At 57.0% G+C, this 13,186-nt stretch overlaps 5 protein-coding genes across 5 annotated transcripts; 3 read left to right on the forward strand and 2 right to left on the reverse strand.

The window, feature by feature from the left end:
- Window positions 1-298: 298 nt before the first annotated feature.
- On the reverse strand, window positions 299-1,319 carry PG985_001901 (terpene synthase; the record flags this gene model as incomplete). Its single annotated transcript, XM_066821670.1, has 5 exons — window positions 299-493; window positions 687-835; window positions 904-922; window positions 991-1,117; window positions 1,177-1,319. The coding sequence occupies 5 exons, from the start codon at window positions 1,317-1,319 to the stop codon at window positions 299-301; spliced, it is 633 nt and encodes a 210-aa protein (XP_066689102.1).
- A 764-nt stretch (window positions 1,320-2,083) lies between these two features.
- Window positions 2,084-6,276, forward strand: PG985_001902 (cytochrome P450; the record flags this gene model as incomplete). The annotated part of the gene is made up of 11 exons (XM_066821671.1): window positions 2,084-2,285; window positions 2,349-3,196; window positions 3,285-3,395; window positions 3,463-3,629; window positions 3,715-3,885; window positions 4,211-4,302; window positions 4,434-4,697; window positions 4,759-5,618; window positions 5,694-5,804; window positions 5,871-6,037; window positions 6,102-6,276. 11 exons carry the CDS (start codon window positions 2,084-2,086, stop codon window positions 6,274-6,276), a joined length of 3,168 nt encoding a protein of 1,055 aa, XP_066689103.1.
- Window positions 6,277-6,440: 164 nt separating this feature from the next.
- Window positions 6,441-7,642, reverse strand: PG985_001903 (uncharacterized protein; the record flags this gene model as incomplete). Its single annotated transcript, XM_066821672.1, has 3 exons — window positions 6,441-6,757; window positions 6,819-7,322; window positions 7,390-7,642. The coding sequence occupies 3 exons, from the start codon at window positions 7,640-7,642 to the stop codon at window positions 6,441-6,443; spliced, it is 1,074 nt and encodes a 357-aa protein (XP_066689104.1).
- Window positions 7,643-8,394: 752 nt separating this feature from the next.
- On the forward strand, window positions 8,395-10,091 carry PG985_001904 (uncharacterized protein; the record flags this gene model as incomplete). The annotated part of the gene is given in 5 exon segments (XM_066821673.1): window positions 8,395-8,480; window positions 8,776-8,860; window positions 8,917-9,427; window positions 9,490-9,802; window positions 9,822-10,091. 5 exon segments carry the CDS (start codon window positions 8,457-8,459, stop codon window positions 10,089-10,091), a joined length of 1,203 nt encoding a protein of 400 aa, XP_066689105.1. The 5' UTR covers window positions 8,395-8,456.
- A 1,350-nt stretch (window positions 10,092-11,441) lies between these two features.
- On the forward strand, window positions 11,442-13,065 carry PG985_001905 (uncharacterized protein; the record flags this gene model as incomplete). Its single annotated transcript, XM_066821674.1, has 4 exons — window positions 11,442-11,745; window positions 11,812-12,174; window positions 12,258-12,689; window positions 12,818-13,065. 4 exons carry the CDS (start codon window positions 11,442-11,444, stop codon window positions 13,063-13,065), a joined length of 1,347 nt encoding a protein of 448 aa, XP_066689106.1.
- Between the last annotated feature and the right edge of the window lie 121 nt (window positions 13,066-13,186).

Here is a 13,186-nt window from a genome sequence, read left to right on the forward strand (position 1 = left end):
GCAGAGCCTTGGCCGCTTCGTCCCATGCGCTGAAGCGCGCATCGACCATGGAGGCGATCTCGTCGAATGCTTGTTGGGCAGACGCGCCGTTCATCCTGCAGACTGCCACCGTGTTGAATGGACAGTCCTCGCTCTGCCGAAACGGCGCCAGTTAGCAAATAGTTACGTGGCCAGTGGAACATCAGTCTGCCGCACCTCTTCTTTGGGATATGATAAGATGTCGTTCATGCTGAATCGAGCAGCCATGCGTAGAGATTAGTGAGATAGTCGGAGCAAGCGGGCGCCGGCAATATGCGACCTACAGCATCACGAACTCGGCGCCCAGATTTTCCAGCTTCTGGACCGTAGGGTCGAGGAAGACCTCGTCCGGGAGGTTCAAGTCGTAAGCAAACTCGATGAGAGGGTACATGGGGAAGACACCGATAGACATGCGACGGGTTTTCACCATCTCCAGGATGGTTGGCGTTTGGTCCGCGGTGAAGTCCGCCACATGCTGAAGACAGCCGGTGGAGTAGCTCTTCATGGCCTCGACATATCTCCCGAGGACGCCTACCAATGGAACTTCTGTAAGTAGTGCCGCTTCTAAGAAAGGGTGGTGGCAGCAGGAAAAACATACTGGGCGAGCAATTCTGCAGCAATAGGTTAGCGTGATGCTTCAGACATGGATATCAGGACAGTTGGCTTACCCGGGCGAACTGCTGGTAGAAACTATCATGCGCCATCACGACGGGCTCTTCCGAGGTTCGCTGCCTTTCGGGCCCCATGATGGAAAGCAAGTTGTGGACGATACGTTGCGAGGTATCAGGGTCATCCCTGAGCTCCCCCTCATCGAACACTATTACAATAAAGGCTGTGTTATTGGGAGTTCCACAAGCCCGCTGACAGGTACGGCTTCTAACTTACTATCATCAAACATGAATATCTTTTTGTTGTTGTCATTGGCGTCAGCTGAGAAGTTCAAGATTCTGAGTGAATGTCTCGGGAGCTTACCCAGTTGCCCCAGTCCGAGGCAATCTTCAGTCTCTCCTTTGGAGCATGCGGGATCAAGACGGCAACGAAGTAAGTGAAATTGCAATACTGAACCCTCTTGGCCTGCTTGGGGGAAAGGGCCATGGCGCTGGTTTCAGGGTTAGAGCTTTGCATTTGGAAGGGGCATCAAGCTTTCATTGTCTCTACCTTTGCAGCCACTTCTCCGACTCGGCTCTAGCGTCCTCATAGAAGGGGTTCACTGTCGGGTCGCCCACCAAGAAACCCTTGAACATGTCGGGCAGGGATACGGTGACCCGGCTGTTTGCGGAATCCGGCTTTGCAGAAGACATGACGATAGCCATGCAACAGCGTGGCTCGAGTTGATGCAAGTAATGGTTTAATTTAACAGTGAGCTTGGAGAGCCTTTCCCATTACTGTCAAAGCCTCTATAAATACAACTTAGATGTTTTTCCCATCACTCGGTGGCACCGAAGCCCAATTCTAGTCCAAGTGTGAAAGATCAAGCACCTCGAACTCGCAGCATGACGTATCGATAGCCTGGTCATGACGTTACGCTATAGTCAACGGCGTTCGTAGTATATCCCAGGTTGCCGACAAGCAAGGTTTGTTCCTCCTTCGCCGGATTGCCCTCTGTGCGCATTTCCAACCATCGCGATGTGGAACAAACTATGTGCAACCATGCAAAAGACATGCGAGTAAGAATGGCATCGACATTTGGATGGCCCATGGCCGACGTATCCGAAAATATGCGGGATATCTCGGATGTTGCGCGAAGGGAGTGTGGCAACACAACACCCCTCCAAGGTACATATTAGTATGCAGTATATAGAAAGTCCTACATACGCTTATCGGGTTACATCAGTCTCATGTTGCACACACGCCATGCCCGCACTACCAGAAACAGACCGGGCGATAACCAAGAAGCTCTCCCAGAGCCTGCGCAGGGTGGCCAACGTCATATCAGTTCACTAACACGGATAAAAGACGGTCAAGATGACTTGCGTTCACTCGGGACAGCCAAAGTCACCCATCCACTATCAACACTTTTATCATCACCTCTGGTCAGTTGTACAACCCATTTCTGATCGTCACCATGTTGGCTTCCGGCTATCTCATCCTACTGGCGCTGCTTTTGCACCGTGCGGCCAAGGTGATCTACAACCTGTACTTCCACCCCTTGGCCAAGTTCCCCGGGCCCAAGCTCGCTGCTGCGTCGCATTTGTACGAATTTTACTGGTCTGTCCTCCGGGATGGGGAGTTTATCTGGGCTATAGAGAGAATGCACAAGGCATATGGTACGCGACCCGGAGACAGGGCGGGAATATCTTAGAGATGCATGCATGCTGACGGTACGCGAGGCCCCATTGTGCGTGTCAACCCTCGCGAGATTCATATCAGCGACCCCTCGTTTTACAACGACATCTACGCGGGGAATCCGAAGCGGGTCGAGGGCGACTATCGGTTCACGCGATCGACGGGCGTGACCAAATCCATGTTTGCCGCCGTCGATCACGACCTGCATGAGGCGCGTCGCAAGAGCCTGACCAAGTTCTTCTCCAAGCGGTCCATCTCGGACATCCAGCCCATCATCCAGGACAAGGTGGAGCGGCTCATGCTCAAGCTCCAAGCCGCGGCCGCCAACGGGTCGCCAGCCAATCTGACGACGCTGTCGGCAGCCTTCACGGCCGACACCATCTCGCACTACGCATACGGCGTCTCGATGGGGTGTCTGGACGGCGATGGCGAGAACATCCTGACCGACGCGACGCAGGCCGTGCTCTCCCTGAGCCAGTGGCTCAAGTTCCTCCCCATCCGCTTCACCAACGCCAAGAGGCTGCCTCCGCACCTTGTCGGGCGTTTCTTACCCAAGGCGGCCGTGGTGCTAAGGACGCACCGCACCATCAGTGCCCTGGCCATGGAGGTGCTCCAGGCCAAGGAGCCCAAGGCCCCCCACGAGAACATGTTTGCCGCGCTCGCCGACCCCGCGCTGCCCGCCGAGGAGCGAGACCTCGAGCGCCTGGAGGACGAGGGATTCGTCATCCTGGCGGCCGGGACCGAGACCACGGCCTACAGCCTCAGTGTCACCATGTTCTATCTGCTCGACAACCCTGGCATCTGGGCCAAGCTGTTTGAAGAGATCAAGGGAGTGATGCCAGATCCGGCAAAATGCCCGCCGCTGTCTGTGCTGGAAAACTTGCCCCTTTTGGTAACTAGTTTCAACGGCCCCCCAATCAGTGCTCATACTCGGGTGCTGCCCGTTAATAAATGCTAACTGACAACACGCTTGCTCACAGAGGGGTGTCGTCAACGAGGGTCTCCGGTTGTCCATGGGCACGCTGACGCGGCATCCTCGCGTAGCACCAGACCGGGTGTTGGAGTACAAAGGCTGGGCCATTCCTGCCGGGGTAAGCTTGTCGCTGTGTGGGTGGTGAAATGATATTGAGAGTTGGAGTCTCTGATTGGCGTCTACAGACACCGTGCAGCACCGCCACCTACTTTGTTCACACCAACCCCGACCTGTTTCCCAACCCCTGGTCCTTCGATCCCTTCCGCTGGATCCGCGCATCGGAGGCGGGCATCCACCTGGAAAGTCACCTGGCACTATTTCTAAAGGGAACTAGATCGTGCTTGGGGATCAAGTAAGTTGCCGATCGCCCAGCATTGAGTCGAGGGCCGCCCCGCGACGCACATGGATGTGAGCACTAACAGCGCATGGCACTGTAGCATGGCCACCGCCGAAATGTACATGCTGACGGCAAACCTGGTTCGTCGGGTGAAGATGGATCTGTACCAGGGCACCACCATAGATTGCGTGATTCCGGCAAGGGATCATACCATCGTGGTACCGAAAGATACTTCTGGAATCAAGGCTACCGTTTGCGGATTTCACGCTGTGTAAGGAGGCGGCTGACAGAGTGGTGGGCTGACAGGAGGAATTGGATAAGTGATGTTGTGTGTGATTGGCGCGGACAATAAATGATAAGCTTGCATCGCCTTGCCCCTCACCCCTGACGACTTTTGCGTTATCAAGTATCTGCGATCTGCCCCCCACCCGTTGTACTACCTTCCCACTTATCGGACCCGAGTGCGCAGCCTAAGTCTTCGAATGGCGGGAGGCGACCCCTGCAACCGACCGATGCACCCGACGCGGATCGGGGCGAGTTTCAAGGCAGGCTACCACTAATACAATCACTAGGTGCATGTAGGAGCGACCCTATAGCCACCCCGTCGCACATGGTTCAGCACGCACATCGCCCCGCCAGCTTGCCCTAGCCGGTACGCTCGGCAAGGCCAAGTGCATAACGGTAGACGGTATGCACACGTTCAAACCTCGGAGCCGTATTTTACGTTTCTAGTGCCATACCATTAGGAAGTCAAATATGACAGGGAGCGGGATCGATTTCCTCGCAACTAGCTAGTCAGTTATGCGATAATACTGATAGGTTCGACAAAAGAGTTCCTAATCATGACTGTCGGTTTCTATTATGTCCTTGACACGCGAGTGCTCGCAGCGTGGCCGCCTGTGCTGGTCGGCCTTTGCGGCATCCTGCTCTCTCTGAGAAGCGTCTACCGTCTTTTCTTCCATCCCCTTTCCCATATTCCAGGGCCAAAACTGGCAGCCATCAGCCATGCATCCGAGTTCTACCACGACGTCGTCAGAAACGGCATGTATCTTTGGGAGGTGGAGAAGATGCACGAGCGATACGGTTAGTAGATCCGCGCCCCCTTTTGGCCGTCCGGGCTGGTTCAACTGACGGGGAAGAGCAGGCCCCGTGGTGCGGATCAATCCGCGCGAGATCCACATCAAGGATCCCCATTTCTACGACGAGGTCTACGCCCCGGCGTCGAGGAAGCGGGAGAAGGATCCCCATTTTGTGGGCATCTTCGGGTTCCCGACCTCCATGATCGCGACCGTGGGGCACGAGCACCACCGGCTCCGCCGCGGCATGCTCAACAGCTTCTTCTCGAAGCGGTCGGTGCTGGCGCTGGCGTCGGTCCTGCACGACAAGGAGGCGCGGCTCCGGGCGCGGCTGGAGCAGCTGCACGCCGACGACGCCGTGGTGCGGCTGGACGACGCCTACGCCGCGCTGACGGCCGACGTCATCTCGCAGTACTCGTGGGGGGTGAGCGCGGGCTTCCTCGACGACGCCGCCTTCAACAACGACATCCGCGGCGCCCTCAACGAGATCTCCGAGCTCGTCCACGTCAACCGCTTCTTCCCCTACCTCGGCGCCGCCCTGCGCGTCCTGCCGCGCCGCCTCCTCGGCTGGCTCCGGCCCGCCGCCACCGCCGTGCTGGATATGCAGGACCTGGTGACCCGGTCCAGCCAGGGAGGCGACGACGACGGCGGCGGCGACGGCAAGCAGCAGCGGCAGAAGACCATCTTCGACGCCTTGACGGACCCCCAGAACCCGCCCGAGGAGAGGTCGGCGCGCCGGCTGGAGGAGGAAGGCTTGATCCTGGTTGTGGCCGGCACCGAGACCACGGCGAGGACACTGACGCTGGCCTCGTACTACATCTTCCGCGACAAGCCACTGTTGGGCAAGCTCCGCGACGAGGTCCTCACCGTGATGCCGACACCGACGACCAACGCCTCTTGGACGGACCTTGAGAAGCTCCCCTATCTGGTAAGCGCCACCCGGGAGCCCTCTGTTTGGAAAATAGCGAGTGCTAACGCCAGGTCACGCTCCCTGCGCCTTTAGAGTGGCGTTGTTCACGAGGCAGTCCGGCTTTCACACGGCCCCATCTTCCGATCGCCTCGGATTGCCCCCACCGAAGCCCTGAAATACAAGGATGTGATCATACCACCGGGTGTAAGTACTGATGCATCCTGTCGTCCCCACGCCCACACGCCCCGTCTAATCAGACCCCGATCGCAGACCCCGGTTAGCATGAGCTCCTACCTTGTCCATATGGACAGCCAGGTCTTCCCGGAACCGGAACGCTTCAAGCCGGAACGCTGGGTCGAGGCCGCCGACAAAGGCGAGCACTTGAGCAAGTTCGTGGTGTCCTTCACCAGGGGAAGTAGGATATGCCTGGGCATGAAGTACGTGTTTTGATCCCCACGATTTGTCAAGGTTGCGCTAACCGCATGGATGGCTCCCTCACAGCCTGGCTTATGCCGAGCTGTACATGACTCTAGCCTCTATCATCCGCCGCTTCGACATGGAGCTATACGAAACCGGGCCGGAGGATATTCGCATCCACCGTGAAATGGGCATCGGACAGCCGAAGAAAGGGGACTTCTGCGTGCGTGCCAAGATCACCAGAGTCATCACGGAATAGGTAAAAGGCATATGTCGTGATGAGATGGCGGACCGAGTGATTTATGTGAGGTACTACTAGGCAGAAGTAACGAATGACAAAACAGGACATCTTGCGTGACCTATCCACACCCCAGAACACCGGAAGCCGTGATTGATTCTTCAGTATGTTCATACCTAAGTTGCCTACTGTTCGTGGCCTTCATTCTCCCGTAAGCCTTCGACCATGCCCCGTAAGGACTCTTCCAAAGACGTCCAGCCGCTCCGGCCCAGATCGCGTAGCAGCTGCTCGGCGTAGTGGCGCGGTTCGATCTCGTGGGGATCCTCGCCGCCCGAGAAGTTGTCGGGAAACGCGTGAGCGGGCTCCAGTTGGCGCAGGACACCCAGGACCGAGTCCCAGCTGTAGCGCTCGGCGAAGGCAAACAAGCGTCGGTGTCGGACCTTTTCCAGCACCGCGGCGGCTACGTGCAGGCGGCCGACGTCCTGCACGTCCACGAAGTATTCTAGCGGGAACCACGTCAGCTTCCTCGCTGGGACGAGAGGTGGGGAGGGAGGGGAGCTTACGCCGCGGGACGTTGCGATGATAGTCGACTATCTTGCCTTGGTACAGAAGAGCTACCATGCCGGCGGTGCTGGGGTAGCCCTGGCGAACCGGGTCAAGGGGACTTCCCAACGTCATGTTGGGCAGCACGGTGTTCACCACCAGGTCAGGTCGCTCGCTCGCGTGCTCCTCGGCGAACCGCCAGACGGCCTGCTCCGCCTGGACCTTGCTCGCCGCGTAGACGGCCTGGAACCGGTCGGGCGTGTACGGAGGCTCGGCCCAGGCCTCGCGCACCGCGGCCTCGTTCCAGGTCGCCTCCGTCACCACGATACCTTCCGGTGGGACGGCGGCGGTGGTGAACAGAACCGCGGCGGTCGAGGACGAGCAGAAGACGAAGCGCTTCGTGGCGGGCTCCGCATAGGCCGCCCTCGCGGCGTTGAGAACCAGGGCCACGGCGCCGGGGACGACCTTGTGGGGATCGGGGTCCAGGCTCATGACGGACGCCGTGTGCGCCACAACAGACACTCCTGGCGAGAGCTCACGCCATTAATGGGGCGGGACCGGCAAATAAGACAGGGACAGGCGGACACATACCTTGGGCCGCGTCGTCAAATGCGCCCGGGGCGGCCATGTCCGGCACGCCCCGTAGCTCGAACCGTCCTTTGCCATGCTTCTGGTTCAATACGTCGGCTAGCCAAACGTTTTTGCTCACGTCCCGCACCGCACCACGCACCTGGAAGCCGTGCTGGAGGAACTGGTCCGCAATGTGCGAGCCGAGGAAGCCATTGGCCCCCGTCACGAGGACGGTGGACCCTCTCGGAACAGCCCAGTCTTCTTGTGATGTCATTTGGATCACTTTGCGTTATCGGGCAGCGAGCGAGCGTGCTCAGCAGAGCGTCCCTGGTGACTAGGAAAACAGTGCTGAAGGAAGACACGGGGCGGATAGGGGTCGACTTCGGTCGATAATCATTACAGTCATGATGTAATTCGAGTGGATTTTGGTACGACATGATGACACGGCATGCCGTGCGGCCGGCGCAAACGTCGTCATGTTGTCCCCAATTGGGCTGCTGCGTGCAAAGTAGGTACATTAGTGCTGATGGCGACTTTGCACACGAATTTCCACTGCGTCTCGATCGTGCGACGACGTTCGGCTGATACAGGTAGCACAACAACTCAATTCTCGAGTGCGTCTTCCGCAATTCCATGCGACGCCACGGTCTTACTTGCATGGGCGATGGCGGGGCAATAGTCCTAGCAGACGCCGGTGACTTTGTGTAACGTCTTTTTGTTCTAGCGGCGTTGCTGCTTGCAGGTCTGAGACTTTCTTCCTTCCAGCCTGTACACCTCTTACCTGGGCACATGTCTTCTCACAGAGCCTTTAGACGGCAGAGTTCGAAACTTGGAGACCTGGCCAGGTGAAGACCGATTCCTTTCTTCGTGTTGTCAGAATAGTTTCAAGATTAGTAGGTGAAATGGAAATACATGTCATTTCCCAATTTTACACATTGGAGGCGGTAGCCGCTGGGGCCTTGGTCTATGTAGTATATCTGTTTTGTCAATGGCTTCGCTACAAAGTACAGCTTGCACGGCTCCCAGTCCTGTACGTCTCCTCGAGCCGTGAGAAGCGCCGCAAGGCGTTCCTGGAGTCTGCCCACGAGATGTATCTTGCTGGGTATGAAAAGGTCTGTCCCCATGGTTGCTTGACCCACGGCAGTGCTAACTACAATATGAGAAGTTCAATTCTGTTGCGTATCGCATGCCAACTTCCGATGGTGCGCAATTATCCCCAGACTCAAGCCGTCGGTCCAGACATTGACTTCTTTTTCATGCCACAGGCCAGGAGAACATCGTCATACCACCTCGGTGTTTGCGCGAAATCAGACACTTACCGGCGTCGAACGTGGTTTTCTACCCGTCAGCGCAAAAGGTGGGTGACGGCTCCACTGGACTCGCCGCCTGATACTGACAAGGACCAAGATATTGGAGTCCAAGTACACTAACGTCCTCACGGACTTGGCCCTGGTCGCTCATTCAGTAAGATCTGATCTTACACCAGCCCTTGGTGCGTCTGCCCGGAAGTCACTACGCGCTCATAGCCCCATTCTGACGGAAGTCTAGCCCGGATCAACCCCATTGTCTACGCCGAAGTGGAACAAGTCATGCGGGAAGAAATGCCAGAATGTAGAGACTGGACAGCCGTTTCCGCCTACACGACGGTGGTGCACATGGTAGCCAAGATCACAGGACGCATCTTTGTCGGGCCCGGCTTGTGCCGCCACCCAGAATATCTGGATAGCGCCGTCAACTATGCGTTGGATGTGTTGAGAGCGCAGAAGGAGATCAAGACCATTAGGCCCCTTTTGCGGCCGCTTCTGGCCCCACGGCTTCCTTCGGTCCGCCAGCTGCGGGAACGAGAGAAGAAAGCAGCCGAGTTCTTCGGACCGGTTGTTCAGGCACGGCTAGACGCCGAGGCGAGCGATCCACACTGGCAGAAGCCGCAGGATATGCTTTCGTCTCTCATGAGCAGCGGGGCCGGCCACGGCGTGCTGTCGGCTGCCGGACTTGCCAAGATGCAGCTGGGCGTCATCTTTGCTGCAGTTCACACCACGAGCGAGTCCATGACCCACATGTGAGCCCACTACTACCCGGGAAGTTAGACGGCAAGTAGTGACTGATCAACCTCGTGTTTAGCTTGTACGATCTCTCGGTCAGACCAGAATACATCGACCCCCTCCGAGAGGAGATCCGCAGCGTCATGGCTGAGCACGGCGGCACCATCACCACCCACGGCCTCCAGCAGATGATGAAGCTGGACAGCTTCATGAGGGAGTCGCTGCGCTTCCACCCGCCTCTGACCACGACGTCCCACCGCGAGGTCGTCAAGGGATTCACGCTCTCCAACGGCCAGTACATTCCGGCGGGGGCCACGATTGAACTGCCCTCCCGGGCCGTCTACTGCGACCCGGCAAACTATCCCGACGGGGGACGTCTTCGACGGCTTCCGGTCCTACCACCTCCGGCAGGGCGGGACGGCTCGGGAACATGCGCGCAACCAATTCGTGACGTCCAATGAGCAGAGTCTCATGTTTGGCTACGGCCGACACGCCTGCCCTGGTCGGTTCTTCGCGGCCAACGAGATCAAGATGCTCCTGGCCAAGCTGATTGGAAATTTCGACTTCAAGAACGAGGATGGTGGTTTGCAGCGATATGCGAATATAGAGATCGGGGCGCTGATCGCACCAGATACGAAAAGGAAGCTACTTTTCAAGAGGATCACGACAGCTTCAGTATAATGGAACTTATCATCTGGGGCTGTTTCACGCGCAAACAATCTCTTGTTTCTTTTAGCTCCTTGACAGATAATATGAAGCTCTAAAGCGTATAACGTATTTTGTATTATTACAGGCTACTTAGTAGCCATGGGCTCTTCGCGCGGGGGGAATCTTGGGTCGTATCGAAGGGTACACCCGTTAACAGCTGCCCCCATCAACGGCAGCCAGCCCCTTGCCAGCTAGTCTCTCCTCGTCGACGCTAGCCCCTTTCCCATATTGAAGCTATTCCCTCGCGAGGACGGTCTCTAGTGCAATACGCCCTCTAGTGCAGTGCGTCCTCCCGTCGCCGACTAGGACTCCCTCTCCCTCTCCCTCGTCGACACTACTCTCCTCCACGCTGTACGGCTCCGCGCGGCGTAGCACGGGCCCCCCCTTGGCACTGAATTGAGTCACGTAACGTGTTTTTTTTTTCTTTCTTTGTATGGGACTTGGCGACTTTGGTACTATTACTATAGATAACATAGAACATTCGGGCACAAACCTGACCGATTCGGTGTCTTCGTATCATCGTCATTTTATGTATTGCCGCTCGGCTATTGCACATTTCGGACAGCGGCGGAATGGGGCATTTTACCAGCCTCCAGAGGTCATCGGGAACTTACACATAGCCAGTCACAGTGGTATCCAGTCTCCTAGCCATTATGTCTCATTGGTCACAGTGGTAGATCTGAAGAAAGGAGAAAGGCGAGAAACTGGGTGATTTGAGTCATGGGCATCGAAGAGACCCCGAAATCTTCAACACCATGCGAAAAGCCGGGAGACGTTGGGCCGGGGAACGGATAACCAATACGCGTATGTATGCTGACCAATAGATAGATAACAAGGAAAGTGGGGGCCATCGATACACAAGGGCTTGAATCGCATGCCTGCATGTCAGACGGAATGCGGTAGGCTGTCTTGTCGGCAGCTCGCACCTCATGTCAGACTAGGGAGTGCTTCACCCTTCCATACACCATGGCGTCCTTTCAAATATATTGTACATCATACTGCCGCTGACATGCATCGTATTCTTTAAATGTGATTTGTTGGTATGCACGACGCCTTTTTCGTTGCAGCTATTACGGAAATAAAACGTAATGGTCTTGCCCGGGGAAAATTGTCGACCTCGGGATCCGTTTATTACGGATAACGCTGATAGGGCTATTGGCATACTTCAGATCTCGCAAGATTATTATAAATTATTCGACAGGCAAGGTCCTCCGTTTGTACGTCCCTAGAGTCCCAATCGATAGCAGGGCTGTCCAAGTATTGACAGGAGAATCAAACGACTTGGCAAATCATCTAATTAGACATCGATGCAAACAGCCAAAGATGGCTGCCCAAACTATCCAGCAACTGAGTTCCCTTCATCCCGGCGACTTCGCCACCGAGGCTGAGCGCTTCGAGGCGAAAGAAGCAGCCCGGGGGCTGCTGGCCCGCCTCGAAACCCCTTTTGAGCGTGCCTGGTACCTGGCGGCCGAACAGCCCGTCTTCGTCGCCGGCCTCATGACACTCAAGAATCTCGGCATCTGGACCCGCTGGGCCCAGGTCGAGAAGGAGAGGGGCCCAGGCTCCAACGCCACCCTCGCCGAGATCCTGAGCTGGTGCAATGCGAAGGTGGAGCCGAACCTGCTCCGTAAGTTGCCTGTTTGGTCGTCACATTGCACGCACGGTCACTAATGCGAAAGGCGCGGCGCTTTAGGCCGTTTCTTGAGACACCTCGCGGCGACTTTTGTTGTCAAGGAATGTGATGTCGACACTTGGCGCCCGACGCCCTTCTCCCTAAGTCTGGGAGATGAGGTCGGCAAGATGGTGCAGGTCGCGTGGGTCCCTCTTCCTCCCGAGTATATACCAAGCAAAAGCAAGCACACTGACCCCCTACCCAATGACAGAGTGGACCATACCTATCTCGGTGGCTTGAACCTGCCCAAGTTCCTAGCCAAGCACGGCTATGTCGAGCCAATCGATCTCACCAAGTTCGACAACTACACCGAGGTCTACGGGGATATCTACTGGGATCGTTGCGAGAAGGAGCCTGCCGTGGCCGATAGCTTCCGAGCGATAAGTAAACACGCCCCGCTAGATAGTCCCCCCACCCCCCTGTCTTTCCTATGAGGAGCCTCGCTGATGGTATCATGCTTGACCCAGTGACGGGCCTCACCGCGACCAAGCTGGACTGGACCGAGGTGTACGACACCAACCGCCTCGTCTCGGGCGCGGTCCTGTCGCCTTCGTCATCCTCGTCATCGTCGTCGTCGTCGTCGCCGCCGCCGCCGCCGCCCGCTCTCTTCGTGGACGTGGCCGGCCTGCACGGCATGGACACCCAGCGCCTGCTGAGCCGACACCCTTCGCTGTCGGCGGGCCTGCTCTTCGTCCAGGACCTCCCCGAGGTGGTCGACGCCCAGGCGGCGCTGGACCCCGAGCCCCAACAGCGGCAGGCCGGCGCCGCCCCGCGCCTGGACCCGCGCATCACGCGCATGAAGCACGACTTTTACCAGCCGCAGCCGCTGCGGGGCGCGCGCGCTTACTTCCTGCACACCGTTCTACACGACTGGCCTGACGCCAACTGCATCCGCATCCGTAAGCCAAGCGATGGATTCTTTGTTTCTGTTTGCGGTTCTGTTTTGCTTTCTTAACTCATGCCAAGCTCCCCCTGGCAGAACGCGATAATGCCGCCAGTCAGCCTAGCTAACCCGTTTCTTTCACAGTGGAAAGCGTCAAGGGCGCCATGAAGCCAGGGTACAGCAAACTGCTGCTGTACGAGGTCGTAATGCCGCCCAAGGGGGCCACCACGATGGCGGCCACGATGGACATGTCTTTGATGTCCATGAATTCGGGCATGGAGAGGACAGAGGCACACTGGGCACAGATGTTGGGAGGCGTAGGACTCAAGATAGTTAGGATAGATAGAAATAAGAGGGCGGTGGAGAGTGTGATCGAGGCTGAACTTATTTAGTATCAGGTGCTCTTGTTGAGATGGCAACGACGTGCCAGATCCTGCGCATGCATCTAGGCCAACTTCTCCCCGCCCCCTAAGGGCTCACAAACTTCACCTTTTTTAATTAACCATCTTCTCT

Source organism: Apiospora marii, assembly GCF_038362585.1.
Source record: "Apiospora marii strain CBS 49790 chromosome Unknown utg000002l_segment0_segment0, whole genome shotgun sequence".
Classification (NCBI taxonomy): Eukaryota; Fungi; Ascomycota; class Sordariomycetes; order Amphisphaeriales; family Apiosporaceae; genus Apiospora; species Apiospora marii.